The sequence below is a fragment of the Hemiscyllium ocellatum genome, chromosome 1, assembly GCF_020745735.1.
Source record: "Hemiscyllium ocellatum isolate sHemOce1 chromosome 1, sHemOce1.pat.X.cur, whole genome shotgun sequence".
Classification (NCBI taxonomy): domain Eukaryota; kingdom Metazoa; phylum Chordata; class Chondrichthyes; order Orectolobiformes; family Hemiscylliidae; genus Hemiscyllium; species Hemiscyllium ocellatum.
The window spans coordinates 77,489,895-77,517,615 of NC_083401.1; the positions used below are offsets into that span (position 1 = coordinate 77,489,895).

Here is a 27,721-nt window from a genome sequence, read left to right on the forward strand (position 1 = left end):
ATGACAATTTTTTTCCCTCTAAACCCATGGCAAGGAGTCTTTGAAACAACTGCACAATGATATCAACAAATTTCATTCCACTATCAGACTTACCATGGACTACTCTTTGGAAAATGGACGAGCTACCTGATGAAGGAGCAGCGCTCTGAAAGCTAGTACTTCAAAATAAATCTGTTGGACTATCACCTAGTGTTGTATGATTTTTAACTTTGTTCACCCCAGTCTAACACTGGCACCTCCATGCCGTGGTTTGGATGGAGGCTGCCCTACAGTGGCAGCCCTGGAATCTTGGCAAGGTGACTCTGGACAGAATACCTTCTGTATGTCTGGCCCTTCTAGCCACAAAGCTCCACAAAGGCAGGTGCACCCTCCTCAGTTTGAACTCTCACAGGGTTGATATTGGCAGGCAGGATGGAGGTAGAAGGCATAGCCACCTTTGCAGTGCCCTGAGAAGTGACATCTAAGAGTCATAGAGACTTAGAGATGTACAGCATGGAAACAGACCCTTCGTTCCGAATCGTCCATGCCGACCAGATATCCCAACCTTATCTAGACCCATTTGCCAGAACTTGGCTCATATCCCTCTGAACCCTTCCTATTCATGTACCAATCCAGATGCCTTTTTAATGTTGCAATTGTACCAGCCTCCACCACTTCCTCTGGCAGCTCAGTCCATACACACACCACCCTCTCCCTCTTCCTCTCCTTAGGTTCCTTTTAAATTTTTCCCCTCTCATCCTAAACCTCTGCCTCTAGTTCTGGACTCCCCCAACCAGGGAAAAAACCTTGTCTATTTATCCTATCCATGCCCCTCATGATTTTGCAATCTCTAGATGGTCATCCCTTGGCCTCTGACATTCCAGGGAAAACAGTCCCAGCCTATTCAGCCTCTCCAACCCTGTTAATCTCATATTCTCCCCATGTCTGCGTGGGTTTCCTCCGGGTGCTCCGGTTTCCTCCCACAGTTCAAAAATGTGCAGGTTAGGTGAATTAGCCATGCTAAATTGCCCGTAGTTTTAGGTGAAGGGGTAAATGTAGGGGAATAGGTCTGTGTGGGTTGCACTTCAACGGGTCAGTGTGGACTTGTTGGGCCGAAGGGCCTGTTTCCATACTGTAAGTAATCTCATCTAATATCCTTGTAAATCTTTTCTGAACCCTTTCAAGTTTCATAACATCCTTCCAATAGGAATGAGACCAGAATTGCATGTAATCTTCCAAAAGTAACCAAACCAATGGCCTGTACAGTTGCAACATGACCTCCCAACTCCTATACTCAATGCCCTGGCCAATAAAGGAGAGCACACCAAATGTTTTCTTCACTATCCTATCTAACTGTGACTGCACTTTCATGGAACAATGAATCTGTACTCTAAGGACGTTTTGTTCAGCAACACTCCCTAGGACCTTATCATTAAGTGTATAAGTCCTGCTCTGACTTGCTTTTCTAAAATGCAGCACCTCACATTTATCTAAGCTAAACTCAATCTGCCACTCCTCAGTGCATTGCCCCACCTGAACAAGATCCCATTATACTATGACTTAGCTTCTTCGCTGTCCCCTACACCTCCAATTTTGGTGTCACCTGCAAACTTACTAACTGTACCTCCTACATTCACATCCAACTCATTTATATCAAAGACAAAAAGTAGTGGATCAAGCACCGGCTCTTGTGACACTCCACTGGTCACAGGTCTCCAGTCTGAAAAACAACCCTCCACTATCACCCTCTGTCTTCTATATTCGAGCCAGTTCTGTATCCAAATGGCTAGCTCTCCCTGTATTCCATGAGATCTAACAGGGTGGCCTGTATGTGGTTCCTCCTCTGGATGGAGATCTCCTGGCACCACTTTGCCTCCTTGTGAGGAAGAACTTGGAGTGAGGTCAAGGTCCCTCGTCCTGTTGTCACCTTGCCATTGTTGCAGGACACCACTGCTTGGAGCATAGGAGCGTAAGTTTGTCTGTAGACTCAGCAGTGCCCCAACCTGTTGTCCATGATAATTGCCACTCTATCCAAAGGATGCTCACATGCCAGATGTTCACATAGTAGAGGCGGTATGGTGTTAATAGTGTTAGTGCTTCCTGCAAACTTTGCATGAGATTGTCCAGTGCATCCAACAATTCTGCCCGCTGCTTCTGTGCCTCCTTGTGCATTTTGATGACGTCTTAATCACCAATACCATTTGATGCTCTCTTGTCTGGGGCTTAGCAGACACCTGTTCTTCAGCAGTCCTCCAAGTGCCAGGACAGTTCTTCCTCAAACATCTGCAGAGATGTCATTGCAGATGATCCTGACTCTAATCTAGGAAAAAAACACTGACTGGAATGTCAGTATCTGAGCTGATGGAGGGTGGAGGAGGCAGCCTCACCCGTGAGTCCTCAGAGACACCTGTGCCCACATCCTCATAGGTGGAGGAGGAGATATCTTGTGGGGAAGGCCTCTTAAACACTGAAATTCTGCTGCCAGCATGGAGACTGCAGAAAGAGAGAATATGTCAAGGACAAGTGGTAGAAAGTCAGCCATATGAAGAGCGCATATGCAGTGGTAGAAGCACAACAATGATCAATGCTTCATTTTTCATTGCCAGGACATGGATGTTTCTGCATTACTGTGGGAATGCTTTTGGTCTTTGCCAGCCATTTCCACAATCCTTTCTCATTGAGGCTGAGGTTCCAAATATCAAGCATCCCACCTCCAGTTCTGGCTCTTTCTGCCCTATTGTGGACCCTTCTCTCCAGGTTTGAGAGAAAGGCAGGGAAAGAGTGAGATGTGAGTGACTGACATGGCTGTTAGTGCAGGTGTATGTGGAGAAGGGTGGTGAGGTGTCTCACGTCACTGTGTAGGCAGTGTCAAGGGGATACAGAATTATTATCTGGAATGTTGAAGTGGGTGAGAACAATTGAGGGAAGATGTTGCATGCAATATTGAAATTGATAATACATTAGATTTAATGGAATATGGGTAAAGTAGCAGAGATAGAATGAGTGTGAGGTAGCAGAGGGAACATAGTGGCACTTAACCCCATGATGTGGTGATGGTCATTGATATTTTTCTAATATTTCTGCGCATTTCTCCAGACTGACAACATTGCTTTGACCTGGGGGCTAACCTTAGACCAGGCTGGCAGGGAGTTTGTCCTGGGATTGGGAAAGAGGATGATGTTCCTCTGCATGAGCCTGTCCATAGGACCTCCATGTCTCTGTCTCAAAGTTGGGCACCAATTTCACCTTCTGCTGTGTCCAAGGCAAATAAAATAAACATGCAGGACAGTTCCAGACTGCAAGCACTTGACTATTTGTGACTGCCTTTTAAATATTGTCCCAGTCCAGGGACCTTGGGATGTCTCAGGAGTGGTGAGTACTTTTACCTACAGTGAATAGGAGAATTCAACAACATTTAATTGGGAACATGGTGCATAGGGCATGAGGTAATGGGGAAATAGCACAAAAAAACCCATTTTGTCCCATGGAGAGAATCCCTCAAAGACACTCACCAAAAAAATGATATTTAGCCAATTTCTAATAAGATTCAGCCCTCAGTCCACTACTTCAATTTTTCAAATAATTTTCTAATTGAATGTCTGTGCCAGGTTCCCTCAAAATTCCTGTTACACAGTCCCTGAACATTCCACACTAAATATGCAATATTATATATTTAATAAGTATACCTCTCTTTTAATTCCCTCTTCCTCTGCTGGGCTCTCTAAATATTCATTTCCATATCTGTTCTGAAGGTTGTAAACCACTGACCCTTATAGTCTTTTTTTTAGTTGCTGCCTCTTGTCTTTATCCTAACTTTCTTGTACAAAGTTTAATTACAGTCTTTGTACAAAAGTCTTAAGTTTAGTCACAGTTATATAAGCTGTCACCCACACCAGGCAAGCACAAAATAGTCTTTTTTCTTATGTTTTATTTGTACTCTAATGTCAAATCTAATGAACTTATGATTACTGATGTTGAGAATGGTCCCCAACCATAAACTTTGTCAAAATTGTTGCAGACCAGATTACTGGATTTTATCCTTGTGAGAGTGTTGAATCAGTAACAGTATCTTGATTCCATGAGCTGATATTTTACATTATTAAATTTCATTAAATTTCAATTTCAATTTAATTAAAACGTCTAACAATTATTAACATGAAAACATGTCATCAATTACAAACTTTCTTGCCTTTATAAATTTGATTTTCACTGCCTTGACTTAAATCTCCCATAATTCAAGCTAAATCTTTTTTGATAATTTTCAGATTCCCAGAGGTATACATTTCTGTTATCTTTAGATTAGATTACTTACAGTGTGGAAACAGGCCCTTCGGCCCAACAAGTCCACACCGACCCTCCGAAGAGCAACCCACTAAGACCCATTCCCCTACATTTACCCCTTCACCTAACACAATGGGTAATTTAGCATGGCCAATCCACCTAACCTGCACATTTTTGGATTGTGGGAGGAAACCGGAGCACCCGGAGGAAATCCACGCAGACACAGAGAGAATGTGCAAACTCCACACAGTCAGTCGCCTGAGGTAGGAATTGAACCCAGGTCTCTGGCGCTGTGAGGCAGTACTGTGGCCAGCACGGTAGCACAGTGGTTAGCACTGCTGCCTTATGGCACCAGAGACACAGGTTCAATTCCCGCCGCAGGTGACTGACTGTGTGGAGTTTACACATTCTCCCCCGATCTGTGTGGGTTTCCTCCAGGTGCTCTGGTTTCCTCCCACAGACCAAAAATGTGCAGATCAGGTAAATTGGCCATACTAAATTGCCCATTGTGTTAGGGGAATGGGTCTGGGTGGGTGGCGGGTCAGTGTGGACTTGTTGGGCCGAAGGGCCTGTAAGTAATCTAATAAAAAAAATCTTTTTTACCCTTCAACATTTTTAATCGAATTGTCTTTAATTATATGCACAGTAATATGAGAAATATGAAAGATGGAGAAAGAGGAGAAAAATAAAGTTTAGCTAGACTGAGATGTTATCTGAAACAAGATTGCTGCTGCTGATAATTGTAGCTACTACTGTCAGGAGATCTGCTGCCATGGTATCCTATACTTTGCTTGTTCTTCCACTGTATCTCATCTGCAACCATACTGTCACATCCATCATCCAATTCTGCCTTGGTTGTTGCACTATGCTGCCCACTACTGCCCTCTAGAATAGGATCTATAGCTTTTTAATTGTTATCAAATGGCCAAAATTATGACATTTTCTTTCCTGAATGTCACTGTTTTGGATATCTGTTTGCTCTTGCAAATTTAACCCCCACTTCATTTGTCATGTAAAAAGAAATTTACAAATCAACTTAAAAGGAACTGGCAAAGATTTTTATGGCCATGTGTGTAATAAAAAATGGTCACATTAGATGTTGGCCAATAAAAAAATAAAGGGGTCACCTTAGCCTGCCAAGAATTATAATGAAATAGTGAGTATTGGTTTTTGTAGAGGCAAACATAAATTAACAATGGGAGTAACTGGATGAATGTCAGGTATCTCTTCAAAAGGAAAGTTAATGGGACTAAAACAAAAATGAAGCCAGGTTCACCAGATATGCATCTGAGATTAATAAATAAAATTGAACAGGCGATAGCAGACTCATGCCTGGCATCGCCCTGTCTCCACTTGGATTTTACCTACTTGCACCCCATGTCTATTGGAGGCCTCCATCAAGGATAATCCCCTCCTATATTTGTGCCTCCCTTACCATGACAAACTCAGACTGTCCATACTCCTTGTTGGGGCCTGCTATGAAGCTTCAGTGAAACCATAGATAACCTTTCTTTGGGAGCTGCCATTAGTTCTAGCAGTGGCCATTTCTTAAAATGGTGCTGCTGGGATTGAAGAACTGCTAGCTATTTTACTGAAGAGGGCAAATTCTTACTCTGAGAAAATTAATGGCCCAATGGCCACTAAATTATAATGGGCAAACCAGTCAGACAGAGCTGGGTTTGTCCCTGACTTTTTAGCACAATATATATTAATAAAGGGAATTTGAGTAAATTCTCTGTCATTCAACTCTAACTTCCCTCTTTGGCCAAAGACCAATTTTCCTACTGAGAAATTAAATCAGAAGCAATACCTAAGTATTCCACTAATTGAAAGAAATAGAGTGGGAAACAAAAATATCAGAACAAATAGAGAATGGATCTGAAATTGCAAATTTAAAAATTAGATTGGATAATGAAAGAGTGCTTGAAAAGATAGTATAATATTTTATCTTCCAGGTAAGAGTCAGTTAGCACAGTTAGCTGATGGCTAGTTTGCAATACAGAGTGATTTCAACAGCGTAGGTTTAATTCCCACATCGGCTGAGGTCACCATGAACTTCCTATCTTCTTGAGCTCATCTCCTCATCTGAAGCATGGTGCCCCTTCGATTAAATCTACCACAAGTTGTCTCCCCTTAAGGAAAGAGCAGCCTTTTCGTGAGGATAATGTAGGGAATGCATTACCTATAAAACAACATCCTCAAAGTCTCAATCTAGAGAAATTGACTCAAGTGATGGAAGATATTAATTCCACGATGGGCAATGATATTATTGAACTGAGTCATAGGAGCTGGAGTTCACTTATCATGATTGTACCAGATAGCTTGCAAAAATTCAAAACTGATTATCATAAAGTATACTCCTATCCTGTTCCAAGATAACTACACTGAAAGAATTGGATATGTATCATTCTTCACCAAAATTGTCTTTATTATCACCAAAATTATCTCTACAAATTACTTGGAGAAGGGGACAAGTATAACTTATCCAAATTTGCTTGATGATACAAAAATTGGTGGGAGGGCATCTTGTAATTAGGACATAAGGACATTGCAACGGGATATAAATAGGTTGAGTAAGTGGGCAAAAACCTGTCTGATGGATTTTAATGTAATGTGAGAAATCATGCACATTGGTAGGAAGAATCAGAAGTTAGATAGATAGAGATTCCATTTAAGTAAAGCTCCACTTAAGCAAAAGTGCAAGCGGAGGAATCAGGGTGTTCTTGTGCATAAAGCAAGAAATTAGCATGCAGATGCAGCAAATAATTATGAAAGCAAATTAAATTTTGGTCTTTAATGCTAGGGAGTTGGAGTTTAAAAACAGGGACATTTTGTTGTGACTGCTCATGTTATTGGTGAGACCATAGCTGGGCTGCAGTTTTAGATTAGATTCCCTATCGTGTGGGAACAGGCCATTTGGCCTAACATGTCCATACTGACCCTCTGAAGAGTAACCCACCCAGAACCATTCCTTAACATTTTCCCCTGACTAGTACATCTAACATCATGGACAATTTAGCATGGCCAATTCACCTGACCTGCACATCTTTGGATTGTGGAAGGAAATGAAACACCCAGAGGAAATTAATGCAAACATGGGGAGAATGTGCAAACTTCACACAGACAGTTACCCGAGGTGGGAATCAAACCCTAGTGCTGTGAGGTAGCAGTGCTAACCACTGAGCTATCGTGCCATCCCTATATGTAAAAAGGGATATACTGGCATTGAAAGCTGTTCAGAAGAGATTCAGTAGGCTGATTTCGAGGGTGAAGAGGTTAACTTAACAAGAACAGCTAAACAAGTTAGGTCTTTATTCATTAGAGTTGAGAAGAATGAAGGATAACCTTATTGAATCATAAAAAAACTTCCAAGGGGACTTGAAAGAGTATATGTTGGGAAGATGTTTTCACTAGTGGGGGAATCTCAAACTTAAGCATATGGTTACAAAAGAAAAGGGCATTTATTTAAAACTGATACACAAAGGAATTTCTTCTGGAAGATAGTGAGTGTTTGGAGTTCTCTAATCCAGAGAGTTGTGGAGGCTGGACCACCAAGTATTTTCAGAGGAGGTAGATAGATTTTTGAAATATTGGGGAGTTGACAACTATGTTGAGCTGGCAAAAAAGAGCATTTGAGACCTGGGGCTGGTCGGCCTCGATCTTGTTGAATGGGAAGGCAGCCTTGAGGCAAGTACTTCTGCTCCTATTTCTTAAGTTCAGTGATAGTGCTGGGAAATAGACGAGACTTTTTTTTTGCTATGTGTTTTAACATCATTAAAACTGTGTTCTGTATTTAGGCACCTTGGGTGGCTTTACTTTAAGTTTTATTTTGTGTAATAAAATTTGTTTTATTTTTCACAAAAATGTGTAGCTTTGGGTGCATATGTTTTAGAGAATGACCATCACGTTAACCTAGATTTCATTCTGGAATTCGACATGTCTATTAGTACATCAGATGAGATCTATACAGAATTCAATATCTACCAGCATAGTTTCTCCAAGACAGTCACAGAGACTCTGAACCAGTACCCTCATCTTTGGATTTCGCTACGCATCCATCCCTTACCCCCTTCTATTTCTTATCTGTGTGCAGCTCTTTCAATGTTATCATTTCAAGGAAATGACATCAACTTCCATATGTACTCTGACCACATCCAATTCTACTTCACTACCATTTCTCTTATAGAGTTACAGATGTTTACAGCACAGATAAAGACCCTTTAATTAAATGAAGCATTAGGATACTTTCCCTGTCCAATCTAGCTAAATTATTCCTGACCTTATTAAAATTGGCCTTCTCCCAGTTTAGAAATTTGATTTTAGACCTGTCTTTGTCCATTTTTATAACTATCTTGAATGTAATGGAGTTATAATCACTGTGTGCAAAATGCTCCCCACTGATGCTGCAAGCATTTATGGTTTTATCTCTTAAAAATATGACCAGACCTCCAACCCGTCCCCACCCACCACACCCCAATTCATGCATGGCCTTCAGCTCTCATTGTGCTGATTTCCACTAACTGCAGTCCATTGATCACCGGTGCTCGCAAATTCATATCGATTCACTATTTCTCAAAACTGCAATTTTAAAATTGTCACCTTAATGTTCAAATCTCTTCTTGGCTATATCTCTATCCATATTTGCAAGCAGTTTAAATCTTATTGCCATCAGAGCTCAGTGTTGCTTCAAATATTGCATTTGCTGAATCTTCTACCTCCTTTACTCCAATATATTGCATGCCTTCAAATCAATTAGACTCCAAATTCCGGAATTTCATCCCTAACCTGTTCTGCCATTTACCTTCTTTAGACTGCCCCTATTGTTCACTTATCCTCATACTACTTTCTTTGACATTGTCAGTTTTTGTCTGATCATCTTCCCACGAAGCACCTTAGAACATTTTATTATTTTATTAAAGTTGCATTCTAAATGTAAACTGCTTTTATGTATGAAATTCAGAAGGCTTTTTTTCAGGAATAAGGCATAAGAGATTTGATGAAAAAAATTAAAATATTATCTTAAAATTGGAGGTTATCATGCTACCTCCTTTGTCTTGCTCTCCCATCATGTCAATCACAGGCAAGGCCATTGCTGATCACATTCCCCCGATCCAATGGCTATATAGAGTATTAGATGTATACAGCATGGAAACAGACCCTTAGGTCCAACTTGTCTATGCCGACCAGCTATCCTAATTTAAGCTAATCTCATTTACCTGAATTTGATCCATATCCCTTTAAACCCTTCCTATTCATGTACCCATCCAGCTGCCTTTTAAACGTTGTAATTCTACTAGCCTCCATCACTTCCTCTAGCAGTTCATTTCATACATTCACCAACTCTGTATGAAACAGCTGCCCCTTAGGTTCATTTTAAATCTTTCCCCTCTTACCTTAAACATATACCCTCTCATTTTGGACTCCCCTACCTTGGGGAAAAGACCTTGGCTGTTTACCCTATCCATGCCCCTCATGATTTTATAAACTTCTATAAGGTCACCCCTCAGCCTCTGATGCTTCAGGGAAAATAGCCTTAGCTTACTCAGACTCTCCCTATAGCTCAAACCCTCCAACATCCTGTATCTCTTTTCTGAACTCTTTCAAGATTAACAACATCTTTCCTGTGGCAGGGAGACTAGAATTGAAAGAAATATTCTAAAAATGGGCTCACCAATTTCCTGTACAGCCACAGCATGACATCCCAACTCACCAATAAAGATGAGTACACCAAATGCCTTCTTCACTGCCCTGTCCACCTGTGACTCCACTTTCAAGAAGCTATGAACCTGTCTCCAAAGTCTCTATGGAGAAAGTGAGGTCTGCAGATGCTGGAAATCAGAGTTGAGAGTGTGTTGCTGGAAAAGCACAGCAGGCCAGGCAGCATTTGAGGAGAAGGAAAATCGACGTTTCGGGCTGAAGCCCTTCATCAGGAATGAGGCTGGGAGTCAAGGGGTGGAGAGATAAATGGGAGGGAGGGTGGGGCTGAGGAGAAGGTTGCTGAGAGTGCAATAGGTGAATGGACATGGAGGTAAAGGTGGAGAGAAGGGTGGAACGGATAGGTGGGAAGTTTGTAGAGAGTGGAGGAGAATCTATTCATGACTATCCCATCTGTCAATCTTCCTTCCTACATATCCGCTCCACTCTCCATCTATCACCTTTACTCCCACCTCCATCCACTTGTTGTACTCTTAGCTACCTTCTCCCCACCTCCCTCCCATTTATCTCTCCAGCCCCAAGGCTCTCAGTCTCATTCCTGATGAAGGGCTCTGGCCCAAAACAGCGATTTTCCTGCTCCTCGGATGCTGCATGACCTGCTGTGCTTTTCCTGCTAGAACTGGCTGAACTACATAAAGGACTAGTTGACCTCATTCTTGTCTGCCAAAACAATCTTCTATTCCACGTAGTAACAATGGTTTCTACTCTTTTTTTTTTCTCTCCACCCTCGCTGATTGGGGAGAATAGATTTAAATCAGCAGAGAATAGATTGAAAGGCCTGGGAGTTTGAACAACAGAATGAGCAGAGGCTGTGTTAGAAGCAGGAAATAGTGTGGAGTTCAAAATAAATTTTTGAAGGACCCCCACAAATATATTTACAAATTAATGATGATGTGTGAACTGTATGGTTCATTTGCCCCTACATGATCATTTCAGCTCTGAGACATGGGTGATTAAAGTTTATCTCCTCTTTAGCAACTGCTATTTCACAAAATAAAATGACTTAGCCTTATGTTCATAAAGACACTTAGCAAGCTCTTTTACTTTTATAGATAGCTTCAAACAACATTTTTTTTCGTTAAATTTCTCACAATGAATTCCAATACATCAAGAAAACTTGGAGTCATGTTCCTGCTAGTGTAACATACGATTTCATATTTAGATCATAATAAAGCTAATATGTGAATGTCTGTAAGTGGAACCACACCATATGTACTATTTGGAGTTACAATATTTAACATCAATTTGAGGAATGTATGGTACATTCTAAGTGAGATAAAATAGAATAAATGAAGTATTGGGTGTTCACTTCTGATGCAAATTCAAATTCTAGATTTGGTAGATTATATTTTGTGCCCTCTAAGGGTTGTAAATGACACATACCTGGCACATAACAAAAGCTACTCTGGAAATGTTTAATACTAACATTGAAGACCTAATTAGAAAGTATGTGTTTTCTAGTAATAATAGACTCAAAGTGACAATGATGTCAATGTGCACTAAAAATTATTAGCAATTCTTTATGCAAAGGCACAAAATAAGTGTGTAGAACTACAACATTCATAGTATTGTAACACATTTGAAAAAGATCTGTACCATTCATCATTTTGGTGTCATTCTGAATGCATTTCCACCATAGGTACATAACTAATTAGAACATATGCTTATTGTTCGCTTTTTTAACATTGATAAGAAAATATATAAACCTATTTTCCACCTATTACAGACAATGTAGAATAACACTGTTACTAAATATCAAATGGCATTTTTAGTGTTCCACACCCCAGATTGCTACTTATCAGTCTGGTTTTCTAAAGTGGGTCAGTTCACTAAATTTGATAATGTTTATAATGAAATGCATGATTAAGTCATGATTCTGTCATGTCATCTTCAAGACCATAACATTTGGCCTAACTGGACTATTAATCAAGTAATGTGTTGGGGACCCATGTTCAAATCCCACCACAGTAGATGGTTGGATTTTGAATTCAATAAAAATCTGGAATGAAGAGTCTAGTGATGACCATGAACCCATTGTTGATTCTTGGGGGAAAAAAAATCTGGTTCTCTCATGCCCTTAGGGGAGGAAACTGCCATCCTTATTTGGTCTCATCTACATGTGACTCCAGGCCCACAGCAATGATGTTGACTCTTAACATTGGACCTCTGGACAATAAGGGATGGGCAATAAACTCTGGCCTAGCCAGCAATGCTCACACCCCTTGAATGAATTTTTAAAAAATGACGAGATGGACAATACAGTCAGGAACTGGATTGCAATTAAAGCATTTATTTTTGTTTAATTGCCAGAAGTAGCTTTTCCTGTTACTTATAATGTACAGGCTATCATTAGAATGCTCAATCCCAGAATTTGAGGCTCATATTTAACATATCAAACAAAAAAAACCTGATATTTCCATTTTAAAATAGTCAGAAATGATGTACAAAATAATATAAATAATGTTTTAAAGATGCAGCTTGCTAATCTATTTACTTTTTTTGAAGAGCATAGATGGTTTTGAAACATATCTCAGTTGAAATCTGAACAGGATTATTAATACTATTATTATTTTAATTCAGATCAAAAATAATCATACCTTTGTGCTGGTCAAAAACAGGCGAAGAACTAAAATCCATTTTCTATCTCATTATTTGAAACTGGAGCGAGAAAATGCAATCTCTAGTGCTTCCAGCAGAGAATCAGAGATTGCAGTAAATAAAATAACAGCTGTCGTTAGACAAAATGTTCAGGAATAAATCACTTTACGGCCACATGTTATCGAGGAGAGTAACAGTGCTGCTGTACACCTATCTCTGAAACAAGTTGTTTTCCACAGGCAGCTGCTGCTGATGGGAATGGCTGAGCTGACTGAATAAATCTACACAATGTCTGGTCTGAATGACACCCAGGTGCTCCTTCTAGTGATGTTGGTAAGAATGTTCAACAATCGGTTCCGAATAAGAAAGTCACTGATAATCTGCCTCTTGAAAAAGATGCAGATTAGAGCAGCAGCAGCAGCAGTGTTACCTTAAGAAAAATAGAAGCATCTAATTGTGAACAACGGTTTTCATATCCAAACTGAGCATGTGCACACTGGCAATGCACCTTGGGTATATAGAATATTTGTGCATTTAAGTGTCAGGAGTAGTGTTTACGTTATCAGTATTTTGTGTTATATGCTTCTTTCAGAGCTTGTGAAAAACAGCTAGTACTAATATGATAACTTGGACAAAAGTTCAGCTCTCATTTGTTTGAGGAAGAAGTGAAGTAATAAATAAAATACTAAAAATAGCCTGCAACCTTGAAAGAATGAGCAATTGATTTGTCATGACATTGAGTGTTACAATACTGTCAGGATATTTACCTATAACTGTTTGAAAAAGTATTCTCTAAGCTTCCACTGACTGTTATTATAAAGCAAACACAGAAAAAAATATGCATAGTTATATTTAGTTATCAATATTTATGACATAAACAAAAATACTTATTAAAATACAACACAACTTGCCTCATCCTATAAACTTCTTTAAAGATTCTCAAACCTCAGTCCGTACCAAAGGCTTCAGATTACAGGTGGTGACAGTCTTATGAGGAATATAAGGAAAATATTTATTGTCATTGTGCACTTGTAACATTTCAAAAATGACATCTTTAATAAAGAATGCAGATACAAATTTGGAGAAACCATGCTTATAAAGTTAAATTCTTTCCTGTTCCAGGATCTTTGCAAGCATTCAAATGCTGTGACAGTGTGAGACACAAGGATGCAAGCTAGGGTATATCGAGACCATAGGGACACACAAGGATCTATTTACCCCAACTGTGTAGAAACAGACCATATGGCCCAATAAATCCACACCAACTCTCCAAAGAGTGACCCATTCTCTTACCCTATTATTCTACATTTACCTCTGAATGCTATGGGCATTTTAGCATGGCCAGTTCACCTAACCTGCACATCTTTGGATTGTGGGAGGAAACTGGAGCACCCAGAGGGAACCCAAGCAGATACAGCGGGAATGTGCAAACTCCACAGACAGTCATCTGAGGTGGGAATCAAACCCAGGTCCCTGGCGCTGTGAGGCAACAGTGCTAACCACTGAGCCACTGTGCTGCCTCATAGGTTAATGTGAGACTGAGCCATGTTTGCCAGGTTATAGAGACAGACAATAAAATTCTTCCACTCACTTCAGTAAAACGTCTTCACTTGCCATTGACAGACAATCTATCAAACAACAAATGTCTCTGTTAATTGATCAATCTCTGGGTTTGTACATGAGAATTCAGATTTTTTTGGAAGCTGTAAATAAACAGATTGAAGTTTATATAAATAAAGTAGTGGACAGGGTCTTTGAGAAGTGGTTTTCTAAACCAAGGTCTCTTCCAGGCACATTACTTAGTAGGCACAGAGCTCCTTGTAAAGGTACTGTTGTTGGAAATGTGCAGAATAAGTCCCATATGCATGCACATTCCAGCCAATGCTAAATTGGCCAACCACTTTATAAGTAGCTCTATTAGTTAGCTGAAATGAGCGCAAGTGTGATTTCAGTATTGAAATAGAGCTCCAGTACTGATTTCTGATCTTACTTGTTTCTGAATTGTTTCTCCCAATCGTGAGTAACATAAAGCTCATTGCTTTTCACAAAAGGTTCAAAAATGTTCAAAATGTCTGTAAACTAGGAGTGCTTCTCCTGGTTGTATAGAATACTTGCCAGTACACATTTAATCCCTCTCTCCACCTTTTCCTCACCTTCACTCCATTTTCCTGGACTTAACTGAGCATCAGGCCAAAATTGATAAACCCTAACAAGTGAGCTGTATCATAGGTCTTCATTGGGGAGGTGCAGCTCATCTGATGTATTTTGGTCAGGTTCAAGGACAAGTTTAGTTTAGGATTTTAATAGAATTATATATTACATAAGAACCAATGCAAACATGATGGATCGAATGGCCTTCTCCTGTATCATTGCAGTTCTGCGATTCCATGACTTCCAGAGGTGTTTGACACAGTGCAACACAACATATATTTAAGGAAACTTATAGACAGTGGATAAAAAGGACTGTAAATAATGGGCAATGGATATGCTTTGAGTTGGAATAAGGTTTGCAGTGGCATTCCTCAGGGGTCAGTTTTAGGACCCTGGCTTTTCCTGATATATATTAATAGATCTGGGTATAGCGGGATGATGTACTTTTGTAGGGAGACAACATAAAACAGTGAGTACACATCTACAGAAGATACAGGAGCAGAAGGACCTTGATGCATATGTGAACAGATAATTGTAGTTGGCAGGGCATATTTAGAGAGCAGTTAATAAAGCATACATTTTCCTCATATTTATTAATATGGCCATGGAATACAAGAGCAAGGAGGTGATATTGAATTTGTGTAAGATATTTATCAGACTTCATCTGGAGTATTGTGTTCGTTTCTGGCCGCCAAGTTATTGGAGGATCTGAAAACATGGAGAGAGTGCAAAACAGATTTACAAGAATGGTTTCAGGATGAGAAACTTTAGTTATGAGATAGATTGACAAAGTTGGGGGTTTTCTGACTAGAACAACGAAAACAAAGAGGAAATTTTGAAGATTTCACAATTTACGAGCGGGCTGGATAGAGTGGATAGAAACTATTCCCACTCGTGAAAAGAAAAAGAACAAAAGGACAAATATTTAAAGTGATTTGCAAAAGATGCACATATGATGTGAGGAAAAAAACATTTTCACTCAGCAAGTAGCTAGGGTTTGGAATGCATTATCTGAAAGTGTGGTGAATGCAGATCCTATTGAGACATTCAAGGTGGGTTTGGATGAATGTTTGGATGGAAACAATATGCAAAGATATGGGGTAAAACAGGAGATTGTCAGTAAGTAATCAAGTGTTGGTGCAGACACAATGGCCTGAATAGCCTACTTTTAAGCCATAACACATCTGTGTTTGTGTTAACATATAAAAAGCTGTCTGGAGCTTTAATCATGAAGCAAGGAGCCAATGAAACCCATGTTTGAGCTGGGCTGCGCACAGAACTTATGTGCCTAAAGAAAATTGAAATGTTGCCTTTCTAAATGTTAGTGGAATGCCCCGAGAACTTTTGTACGTCTATCGCAGAAATATTAAACAGAATCAAGGTGATTCTTAAGAGTTGTGGCACACCTTAGTTTGGCCATAGGAGAAGTGAAGGAACTCTTGGGTGGAAACAAAAAAAAAGTAGTAAATGGTCCATTGAGACTTTGGTTTAAAATCTAACTGCTTAGAAAATATATATAGTAAAGTTACTAGTACTTTGTTAATACAGCAACAGTAAAAGTTTTATTTAAAACATAAAATCTTGAATATTTATTTCAGTTAATGACTGGAAGTTTCAATGTCTTTAAAAGTTAATGCTATTTGTTGAGTTCAAAACTGTATTGAGTGTACAGTCATAATTACATTTGTGTATTAATATCAAAGAAGCAGATTTAGGCTAAGGTATGATTCCACCCTGGCCACCTATTGGTTTTCATAGGTTTGTTTGTAAAGTGTTTTGAGAGTTTCTTGGAATCCTTTTCACTAGAACAGAGGTGGTATGAAATTGTATAGTTTAGGACATCATCAAATTATTTATGACCATTCAGACCTATACTTTATCCCAGTCATCTGGGCTTTTAGTTCATTAATATCTGACTGGCCTACGACTGTGTATAGAATAATATGCATTAATATCTATTATTCTGAATGCTCCTAGAACCTTTATGGCAAGTCTACATTCTTCCTGTATTTAGATGGTAATAGTGTATTCAAAATGGCTGATGAGAAGTAACAGCTCTTATTTGCAGATCTCATTCCATCTTTGCAGCAATTAGAACTAGACATAGAACACAGATGTAACCAGGTCCACGCTGTAGTATTACATCAGATGCCTGAACGTAATCCTTTCTCTGTGCTTAACTTGAGCTACCAAGCTACTGCTCACAAACAAGTACCACTGGAAATCTTTGATTTGTCTTTCTGCATCATGGGGCAGAAAATCTGTGGCAGAGTCATATTCTAGTATATGTGACAGAAAATCAACATACCTGACCACTATAAGGTCAAGAAAAGTATATTGATTTACATGGCTATTGAGTTTTATGATACAATTCTGAATTTCAATATCACCAACGCTTTAAAGAGGATGCCACTAAAAACCTGAAGAGATATACCGTCACATACTTTCACCTACAGCTTCCACCCAGCTCAGAGACTTTCCCCTCGGTGGGTACTTGTCCTAGATTAGACTCAGGAGCGCAGTCTGGTGAGCACATCACTGATGTATCTCCGCAGCTGGTCAAGCAAGAAATGCTGCAGGCTTGTGGCACTCAGAAGAGTACTGTAGAGCAGGTGCTTGCTTGCAACTAGTCAGAAGGTGATCCCATGGTCTCAGCATGAGTTACTTTGTGAAAATGCACAACAGACACAGGAGCAGCAGGCAGGTCCATCAGAAGCAGCCAATAAACTGAAATGAAGCAAGGACGAGTCCACCTTTGTTACTCAGAACTAAATATCTTCGAGATGACTACCCAAATCTTCCAGGCCAACAGGAGTAGTGACAGATCAGACTCCCTCTGTCCCAAATGCACTTGGACCCAATAGGAGAGGAAAACAAAACCTTACTTATGGGTAAAAAAAAGGACTACAGATGCTGGAAACCAGATTCTGGAGTAGAGTGGTGCTGGAAAAGCACAGCAGTTCAGGCAGCATCCAAGGAGCAGGAAAATCGACGTTTCGGGCAAAAGCCCTTCATCAGGAATACAGGCAGAGTGCCTGAAGCGTGGAGAGATAAATGAGAGGAGGGTGGGGGTGGGGAGAAAGTAGCATAGAGTACAATAGGTAAGTGAGGGAGGGGTTGAAGGTAATAGGTTTGGGAGGAGGTTGGAGTGGATAGGTGGAAAAGAAGATAGGCAGGTAGGACAAGTTATGGGGACAGTGCTGAGCTGGAAAGTTTGGAACTGGGGTGAGGTGGGGGAAGGGGAAATGAGGAAACTGTTGAAGTCCACATTGATGCCCTGGGGTTGAAGTGTTCCGAGGCGGAAGATTAGGCGTTCTTCCTCCAGGCGTCTGGTGGTGAGGGAGTGGCATTGAAGGAGGCCCAGGACCTCCATGTCCTCGGCAGAGTGGGAGGGGGAGTTGAAATGTTGGGCCACAGGGCGGTGTGGTTGATTGGTGCGGGTGTCCCAGAGATGTTCCCTAAAGCGCTCTGCTTGGAGGCGACCAGTCTCCCCAATGTAGAGGAGACCGCATTGGGAGAACAGATACAATAAATGATATTAGTGGATGTACAGGTAAAACTTTAATGGATGTGGAAGGCTCCTTTAGGGCCTTGGATGGAGGTGAGGGAGGAGGTGTGGGCACAGGTTTTGCAATTCCTGTGGTGGCAGGGGAAGGTGCCAGGACGGGAGAGTGGGTTGTAGGGGGGCATGGACCTGACCAGGTAGTTACGGAGGGAATGGTCTTTGCGGAAGGTGGAAAGGGGTGGGGAGGGAAATATATCCCCCCATCAGCAAACCATCATCTCCCAGGCCATACAGAACCTCATCACCTCAGGAGATCTCCCACCCACAGCTTCCAACCTCATAGTCCGGAAACTTTGCACTGCCTGGTTCTACCTCCTTCTCACGATCCACAAGCCTGACCACCCTGGCTGACCCATTATCTCAGCATGCTCCTGCCCCACTGAACTCATTTCTACCTACCTCGACACTGTCCTATCACCCCTAGTCCAGGAACTCCCCACATATATTCGAGACACCACCCACACCCTCCACCTCCTCCAAGACACCTGTTTCCCCAGCCCCCAATGCCTCATCTTCACTAAGGATATGCAGTCCCTCTACACCTCTATCCACCATGACCAGGGCCTCCAAGCCCTCCGTTTCTTCCTCTCCTGACGTCCCCAACAGTACTCTTCCACCGACACACTCATTCATTTGGCCGAACTGGTCCTCACCCTTAACAATTTCTCCTTCGAATCCTCCCACTTTCTCCAGACCAAAGGGTAGCCATGGGCATCCATATGGGCCCCAGCTATGCCTGTCTCTTTGTTTGCTACGTAGAACAGTCCATCTTATGTAATTACACCAGCACCACTCCCCACCTCTTCCTCCGCTACATTGATGATTGCATTGGCGCCACCTCATGCTCCTGCGAGGAGGTTGAGCAATTCCCTCAAATTCACCAACACATTCCACCCTGACCTAAAATTTGCCTGAACCATCTCTGACACCTCCCTCCCCTTCCTGGACCTCTCTATCTCCATTAATGACGACTGACTGACACCGACATTTTTACAAACCCACTAACTCCCACAGCTACCTGGATTACACCTCTTCCCTCCCTACCTCCTGCAAAAATGCCATCCCATGTTCCCAATTCCTTGGCCTCTGCCATATGTGCTCTCAGGAGGACCAGTTACAATACAGAACACACCAGATGGCCTCCTTCTTCAGAGACTGCAATTTCCCTTCCCACATGGTTAAAGATGCCCTCCCACGCATCTCGTCCACATCCTGCACCTCTGCCCTCAGACCCCACCTCTCCAATTGTAACAAGGACAGAACGCCCCTGGTGCTCACCTTCCACCCTACCAACCTTCACATAAACCAAATCATCCGCCGACATTTCTGCCACCTCCAAACGGACCCCACCACCAGGGATATATTTCCCTCCCCACCCCTTTCCACCTTACGCAAAGACCGTTCCCTCCGTGACTACCTGGTCAGGTACACGCCCCCCTACAACCCACTCTCCCATCCTGGCACCTTCCCCTGCCACCACAGGAATTGCAAAACCTGCGTCCACACCTCCTCCCTCACCTCCATCCAAGGCCCTAAAGGAGCCTTCCACATCCATCAAAGTTTTACTTGCACATCCACCAATATTATTTATTGTATCCTTTGCTCCAGATGCGGTCTCCTCCACATTGGGGAGACTGGTCGCCTCCTAGCAGAGCGCTTTAGGGAACATCTCTGGGACACCCGCACCAATCAACCACACCGCCCTGTGGCCCAACATTTCAACTCCACCTCCTACTCTGCCGAAGACATGGAGGTCCTGGGCCTCCGTTACTGCCGCTCCCTCACCACTTGATGCCTTGAGGAAGAACGCCTCATCTTTTGCCTCGGAACACTTCAACCCCAGGGTATCAATGTGGACTTCAAGAGTTTCCTCATTTCTCTTCCCCCACCTCACCCCAATTCCAAACTTTCAGCTCAGCACTGTCCCCATGACTTGTTCTACCTGCCTATCTTCTTTTCCACCTATCCACTCCACCCTCCTCCCTGACCTATCACCTTCATCCCCTCCCTCACTTACCTATTGTACTCTATACTACTTTCTCCCCACCCCCACCCTCCTCTCACTTATCTCTCCACGCTTCAGGCTCTCTGCCTGTATTCCTGATGAAGGACTTTTGCCCGAAACGTCGATTTTCCTGCTCCTCTGATGCTGCCTGAACTGCTGTGCTCTTCCAGCATCACTAATCTAAAACCTTACTTATGTCACATTGATGGTACGAGTGACGTATAATTGTAAATAATTTAGCTGTTCTGTTAATATGCACTTGCCCTGTCAAAATATTTGCCGCATCTTTGTGTCTTTGTTACTGCTGGGCCTAGTTAAGACATACCCATGTCAGAGATGAATAGCTTGTATTCATATCACAATATCAGATGTATTCAGCAACATAAAGAACTGTAAAAATAAAAAATACACATGTTCTCTGCACTAAGCAGGAAGCTTACCATACAAGCTACAGAATGTTAAAAAACTAAATAAAGACAAAACTTTGCAAGTTTTCATTAAGTTCTCTCTCTGCTTCTCATGCTTGTCAATACACTGCTTTTCATAGAACATAGACCATAAAACATAGAAAACTACAGCACAGAACAGGGCCTTAGGCTCACGATGTTGTGCCGAGGTTTAATCCTAATGTAAAATATAGTAACTTAACCTACGCACCCCTCTATTCACTGCTATCTATGTGCATGTCCAGCAGTCACTTAAATGTCCCTAATGCCTCTGCTTCCACCACCACAGCTGGCAGTATATTCCATGCATTCACAACTCTCTGTGTAAAGAACCTACTTCTGATGTCTCCTCTATACCTTTCTCCTAATATCTTCAAACTATGATCCCCTCGTACCAGTCAATCCTGCCCTGGGGAAAAGTCTCTGGCTATTGACTCTATCTATTTCACTCATTATGTTGTACACCTTGATCAGGTCTCCTCTTGTCCTCCTTCTCTCCAGAAAGAAAAGCCCGAACTTATTCAACCCTTCTTCGTAAGGCAAGCCGCCCAGTCCAGGCAGTATCCTGGTAAACCTTCTTTGCACCCTCTCCAAAGCCTCTGTATCTTTCCTATAGTAGGGCGGCCAGAACTGGACACAATATTCACCAGGGACTTGTAGAGCAAAACCACGTGGCTCTTAAACTGATCCCCCTGTTAATGAAAGCCAAAGCACCATATGCTTTCTTAACAACCCTTTTCACTTGGGTGGCAACTTTGAGGGATCTATGTACTTGCACACCCAAATCCCTCTGTACCTCCACATTGCCAAGAATCCTATCTTTAATCCTATATTCAGCATTCGCGTTCAACCTTCCAAAATGCATCACTTTGCATTTATCCAGGTTGAACTCCACCTGCCATTTCTCAGCCCAGCTCTGCATCCTGTCTACATCATGCTGCAGCCTGCAATAGCCCGCGATAGTATCAATGGCACCTCCAACCTTTGTGTCATCTGCAAATTTACTAACCCATCCCTCAACCTCCTCATCCAAGTCATTAATGAAAACTACAAAGAGCAGAGGCCCAAGAACAAGAGGCCCAAGAGGGATTCTGGGTAATCCACGATGGAGGACGGGAAAAATTTCTGTCTGTAACAGCTGCTCCTTTTTTGAGGCATTTTAGGTGCTGGAGGTGATTCCTCGAATTGCCAGAGCAGGAATTATTATTTTACATGCTGTTGCATTGTTTTGGAACTTTGGAAAAAATAAGTCAAAACAACAGCAGTTTTGAAAGGGAGAAGGACAGAAAAAGGCAGCACATGGTGAGGTCATTGCAGGAGAGAGAGAGAGAGACGGAGAGAGAAAGCCTGCACAGTTACTGCCTTTGATGTTTGAATTCGTGTATCACTGGACATTGGAGTGCATTTGGGAAAATGATCAAACAGTGAAATTCACAACTGAACTGTTGGGCGAAGTTCACAGCACAGAATCAGATAAGTTCAGCGTTGTTTTAAGTGTGGCCTACAGAGAATCTGCAATAATGAGTAGAGTAGGTTCTTTCTTGATTATATGTTTTTGGAGGTATGCCTCTTGATTAAACTTAAAATATAAGCCATGACTATTAATTTAACTTGGGGCAGTATTTGCAGAGGAATAAGATGATGTTATTTTCTGAGTCTGCAGATTGTGAAGGAGCAAAAATGGCCTTTAATAGAGTGATAAGTGCTTCTTGTCAGATGTGGGAGTTTAAAGGGAGTTTAAGGGTTACTGTGGATTATATCTGCCATAAATGCTGCTGGCTGCGAATCTTATCAGATCAAATGGATTGGTTGGAGAGACAGTTAGAAGGAATGAGGAATGTGCAACAGCTGCAGTATGTGATGGATGGCAGTTATAGGATGGGGGGGGGAAGGTCTCAGATACAGTCACATAGATGGGTTACCTCCAGTAAGAGTGGTAGGCAGCTAGTGCAGGAGTGTTTTGTGGCTATACCCATTTCAAACAGGTATGCTGTTTTGGAAAATGTAGGGGATGATGGATTCTCAGGAGAATGTAGCACGAACAGCCAAGTTTCTGGTATTGAGACTGGCTCTAATGCAACGAGGGTTATGTCAGGTTCCAAGAGATCAATTGTGTTAGGGGATTCTGCAGTCAGAGGTACAGACAGACGTTTCTGTGGCCAGCAGCGAAAAGCACAATAGTGTGTTGCTTCCCTGGTGCCAGGATCAAGGATGTCTCAAAGAGGGTGCACAATGTTCTCACGGGGGAGAGGGGCCAGCAGGAGGTTATTGTCCACATTGGAACCAAGGATATAGGAAGGGAAAAGGTTGAGGTTCTGAAGGGAGATTACAGAGAGTTAGGCAGAATTTTAAAAACGAGGTTCTCGAGAGTAGTAATATCTGGATTGCTCCCGGTGCTACGAGCTAGTGAGGGCAGGAATAGGAGGATAGAGCAGATGAATCATGGCTGAGGAGCTGGTGTATGGGAGAGGGATTCACATTTTTGGATCATTGGAACCTCTTTTGGGGTAGAAGTGACCTGTACAAGAAGGACGGATTGCACCTAAATGGGAAGGGGACTAATATACTGGCAGGGAAATTTAAACTAGTAAGGTTGGGCGGGGGGTGGACCCAGGGAGATAGTGAGGAAAGAGATCAATCTGAGAGTGGTACAGGTTGAGAATAGAAGCAAGTTAAACCGTCAGGGCAGGCAGGGACAAGGTCAGACTAATAAATTAAACTGCATTTATTTCAACGCAAGGGGCCTAACAGGGAAGGCAGATGAACTCAGGGCATGGTTAGGAACATGGGATATCATAGCAATTACGGAAACATGGCTCAGGGATGGGCAGGACTGGCAGCTTAATGTTCCAGGATCCAAATGCTACAGGAAGGATAGAAAGGGAGGCAAGAGAGGAGGGAGGGGAGTGGCATTTTTGATAAGGGATAGCATTACAGCAGGGAGGATATTCCGGGAAATACATCCAGGGAAGTTATGGGTGGAACTGAGAAATAAGAAAGGGATGATCACCTTATTGGGATTGTATTATAGACTCCCTAACGGTCGGAGGGAAATTGAGAAACAAACTTGTCAGGAAATCTCTGCTATTTGTAAGAATAATAGTGTAGTTATGGGAGGGGATTTTAACTTTCTAAACATAGACTGGGACTGCCATAGTGTTAAGGATTTAGATGGAGAGGAATTTGTTAAGTGTATACAAGGCAATTTTTTGATTCACTGTATGGATGTACCTACTAGAGAAGGTGCAAAACTTGACTTACTCTTGGGAAATAAGGCAGGGCAGGTGACTGAGGTGTCAGTGGGGGAGCACTTTGGGGCCAGCGACCATAATTCTATTAGATTCACAACAGTGATGGAAAAGGATAGACCAGATCTAAAAGTTGAAGTTTTAAATTGGAGAAAGTCCAATTTTGATAGGATTAGGCAAGAACATTCGAAAGCTGATTGGGGGCAGATGTTCGCAGGTAAATGGATGGCTGGAAAATGGGAAGCCTTCAGAAATGAGATAACGAGAATCCAGAGAAAGTATATTCCTGTTAGGGTGAAAGGAAAGGCCGGTAGGTATAGGGAATGCTGGATGAATAAAGAAATTGAGGGTCTGGTTAAGAAAAAGAAGGAAGCATATGTCAGGTATAGACAGGATAGATCGAGTGAATCCTAAGAAAAGTAGAAAGGAAGTAGGAGGATACTTAAGAGGGAAATCAGGAGTGCAAAAAGGGACATGAGATAGCTTTGGCAGATAGAATTAAGGAGAATCCAAAGAGTTTTTATAAATATATTAAGGACAAAAGGGTAACTAGGGAGAGAATAGGGCCCCTCAAAGATCAGTAAGGCAGTCTTTGTGTGGAGCTGTAGAAAATGGGGGAGATACTAAATGAGTATTTTGCATCAGTATTTACTGTGGAAAAGGATATGGAAGATATAGACTGTAGGGTTGTAGATAGCGACATCTTGCAAAATGTCCAGATTACAGAGGAGAAAGTGCTGGATGCCTTGAAATGCACAAAAGTAGATAAATCCCCAGGACTTGATCAGGTGTACCTAGAACTCTGTGGAAAGATAGACAAGTGATTGCTGGGCTTCTTGCTGAGATATTTGTATTGTCGATCATCACAGAAAGACTGCTGACTGCCTTTAATCACCCTACTTTTCCAAATAGTCATAAATCCTATTCCTCAGAATTCTTTCCAAAACTTTTCTGACCACAGACGTAAGAATGACTGGTCTGTAATTGCCAGGGATTTCCCTATTGCCCTTCTTGAAAAGAGGAACAACATTTGCCTCCTTCCAATCCTCCGGTACGATTCCTGTGGAGATTGAGGAGGCAAAGATCTTCACCAGCGGCTTAGCGATTTTCTTTCTTGCTTCTCAGAGCAACCTAGGATAAATCAGGTCTGGCCCTAGGGACTTATCAATCATAACGTTTTCCAAAATTTCCAGCACATCAACTTCATCAATCTTAATCTGGTCAAGCCTGTATCCCAGCTCCTCAAAGTTTTCATTCACAACAAGGTCCCTTTCCTTAGTGAAAACCAAAGCAAAAACTCATTTAGGGCTTCCCCTATCTGCTCAGACTTCACGCACAAGGTCCCTCCACTATTCCTGATCGGCACTACCTTCTCCCTGATCAGTCTCTTTTTCCTCACGTATGAGTAAAATGCCTTTGGGTTCTCTCTAATCCTTCTTGCCAAGCCTTTTTTATGCTCCCTCCTGGCTCTCTCTCTGAACTCCTTTCTAGCAGGCCTGTAATCCTCTAAAGCTGTGCTAGATCCTTGCTTCTTCCACCTTACATAAGGTGCCTTCTTCCTTTTGATGAGAAGCTCCTCTGATCTTCTCATCCAAGGCTCCTTAATCTTACCCCTTCTTACCTGTCTCAGAGGAACAAATATGTGCATCACTCGGAACAACTGCTCCTTAAATAGTCTCCACGTGTCTGCTGTGCCCTTTCTGTGGAACAATTACTCTCAGTCTGTACTTCCCAACTCCTGTCTGATAGCGTCATAATTTCCTTTTCCCCAATTAAATATCTTCCCTTGGTAACTGCTCCTTCCCATCTCCAAGGCTATGATAAATGTGAGGCAGTTGTGATCACTGTCACCAAAATGTTCTCCCACCATGAGATCTGACACCTGTCCTGGCTTATTGCCGAGCACAAAATCCCAAAATGGCCTCTCCCCTCATCAGCCTGTCCACATACGGAGTAAGGAAACCCTCCTGAACACACCTGACACAAACGGCTCCATCCAAACCATCTGCACTTAGGAGATTCCAGTCAATATTGGGAAAGTTGAAATCATCCATAGCAACCTTGCTACATCTGCATTTTTCCCGAATTTGCCAGCCTATGAGTTCTTCAATCTCTCTACTGCTATTAGGGGGTCTGTATAAAACCCCCAATGAGGTGGCTGCTCCCTTGCTGTTCCTAACTTCCACCCATACCGACTCAGTAGACAAACCTTACTCAACAACCTTCATTTCTGTAGCTGTGATGCACTCTCTGATTAGCAATGCTACACCCCCTTCTCTTTTTCCACCCTCTCTGTTCTTTCTAAACGTTCTAAACCCTGGAACATCAGGCAACCATTCCTGCTCCTGTGAAACCCACGTCTCCGTTATTGCCACCACATCATAGCCCCAAGTACTGATCCATGCTCTAAGTTTGTCACTCTTGTTTCTGACACTCCTTGCGTTAAAGCAGACACTTTTTATCCGATCCCTTTGTTTCATCATGTGCGAAACCACCCCAATAGATTCACTACATCTGACAACTATGGCTTTCCCCTGGTAGTCTGTCCCCACCAGCAGTATCCAAAACGGTATACTTATTGCTGAGGGGAATGGCCACAGTGAATCCCTGCTCTGAACGTCGGTTCCCTTTCCTCCCCCTAACTATAACCCAGCTGCCCTTATCCTGTGTCTGGGGAGTGACCACCTCCCTGCACATCCTCTCAATTTCCCCCTCAGCCTCCCACTTCCCACAGATGTAGTCGACAGAGACATATGAAGTGAGTCTCACCTGCCACATTCTGCAGGATGAACATACAACTGGCTTCACATCCATATCCCACTACTCTGAAAGCCCACATGGACTAAACAAAGGAAGAGAAAGAAAAAAATATGAGAAACCTGAAAACATACTGAGTTTACGGATTCTTAGTAGGGTTAGAGGAGGTGGGTGGGAGGGAGACCCTACGGTATCACCCACTTAAAAACTTCCCAGAAATCCTTTGCTCCTCCCTCACACCCCTCAGCAAATGGAGGCCCCAACACCTGAGCTACGTGTTTTAAACAGTTGGACTCACCTTCTCCGAAGTCCTTTGCTCCTTTTTCAGGGCTTCTTGAATGCCTGTGCTGATCAAATTCTTGATCTGATTGTTATCTTCATCCTCAGGAGATGGCTTCTCCATTTCCACTACATCCAGCACATCTTTCTTTTGTTGGCTCAATTTGTATTGACATTCCACAATGAATAGGAAGAGTTTAGAGGGATATGGGCCAGGTGCTGGCAGGTGGGACTAGATTGAGTTAGGATATCTGGTCGGCATGGACGAGTTAGATTGAAGGGTATGTTTCCATGCAGTACATCTCTATGGATTTGCAATCTCTTCTACCATGGAACTGGTGGACATACTGCGGTGATGCATTTTACTTCTGCATTAATCTGAAGATCTCATAAAGGTGTCTTCAGCTATATAGCCCTTAAATGTCAGCAATATTTGCATATCCACTCTCTCATCACAAGTTAGAACTAGCTTTGTAGTAAATGATGCTTTTACTTTTTTTCAACTTTCTATTATGCTTGATTCAGCAAGATGTTTAGCAAATGCTTCAAAAGTCAAACTGAAAACCGCTGTATTCTTTCTTGACAAATTGATGAGTCATTCGAGCACATTGGCAGTTCATAGGCTCAGGAAATATCAAAAGTAGGCGTATCAGTGGGAACTGCAATTCTCAGATGTACTTAGTCAGAGAAGTAGAAG

General features: G+C 42.0%; 1 protein-coding gene across 1 annotated transcript in view; it reads right to left on the reverse strand.

Annotated features, from left to right (window-relative positions):
* Nucleotides 1-27,148, reverse strand: part of ankrd55 (ankyrin repeat domain 55) — a 110,524-nt gene extending 83,376 nt beyond the window's left edge. The window contains exons 1-2 of the mRNA XM_060821328.1: nt 27,044-27,148; nt 26,758-26,830 (exon numbers count right to left, since the gene is read on the reverse strand). Of these exons, the coding sequence (XP_060677311.1) occupies nt 26,758-26,830; nt 27,044-27,148 (178 nt within the window). The remainder of the gene's footprint in view (nt 1-26,757; nt 26,831-27,043) is intronic.
* Between the last annotated feature and the right edge of the window lie 573 nt (nt 27,149-27,721).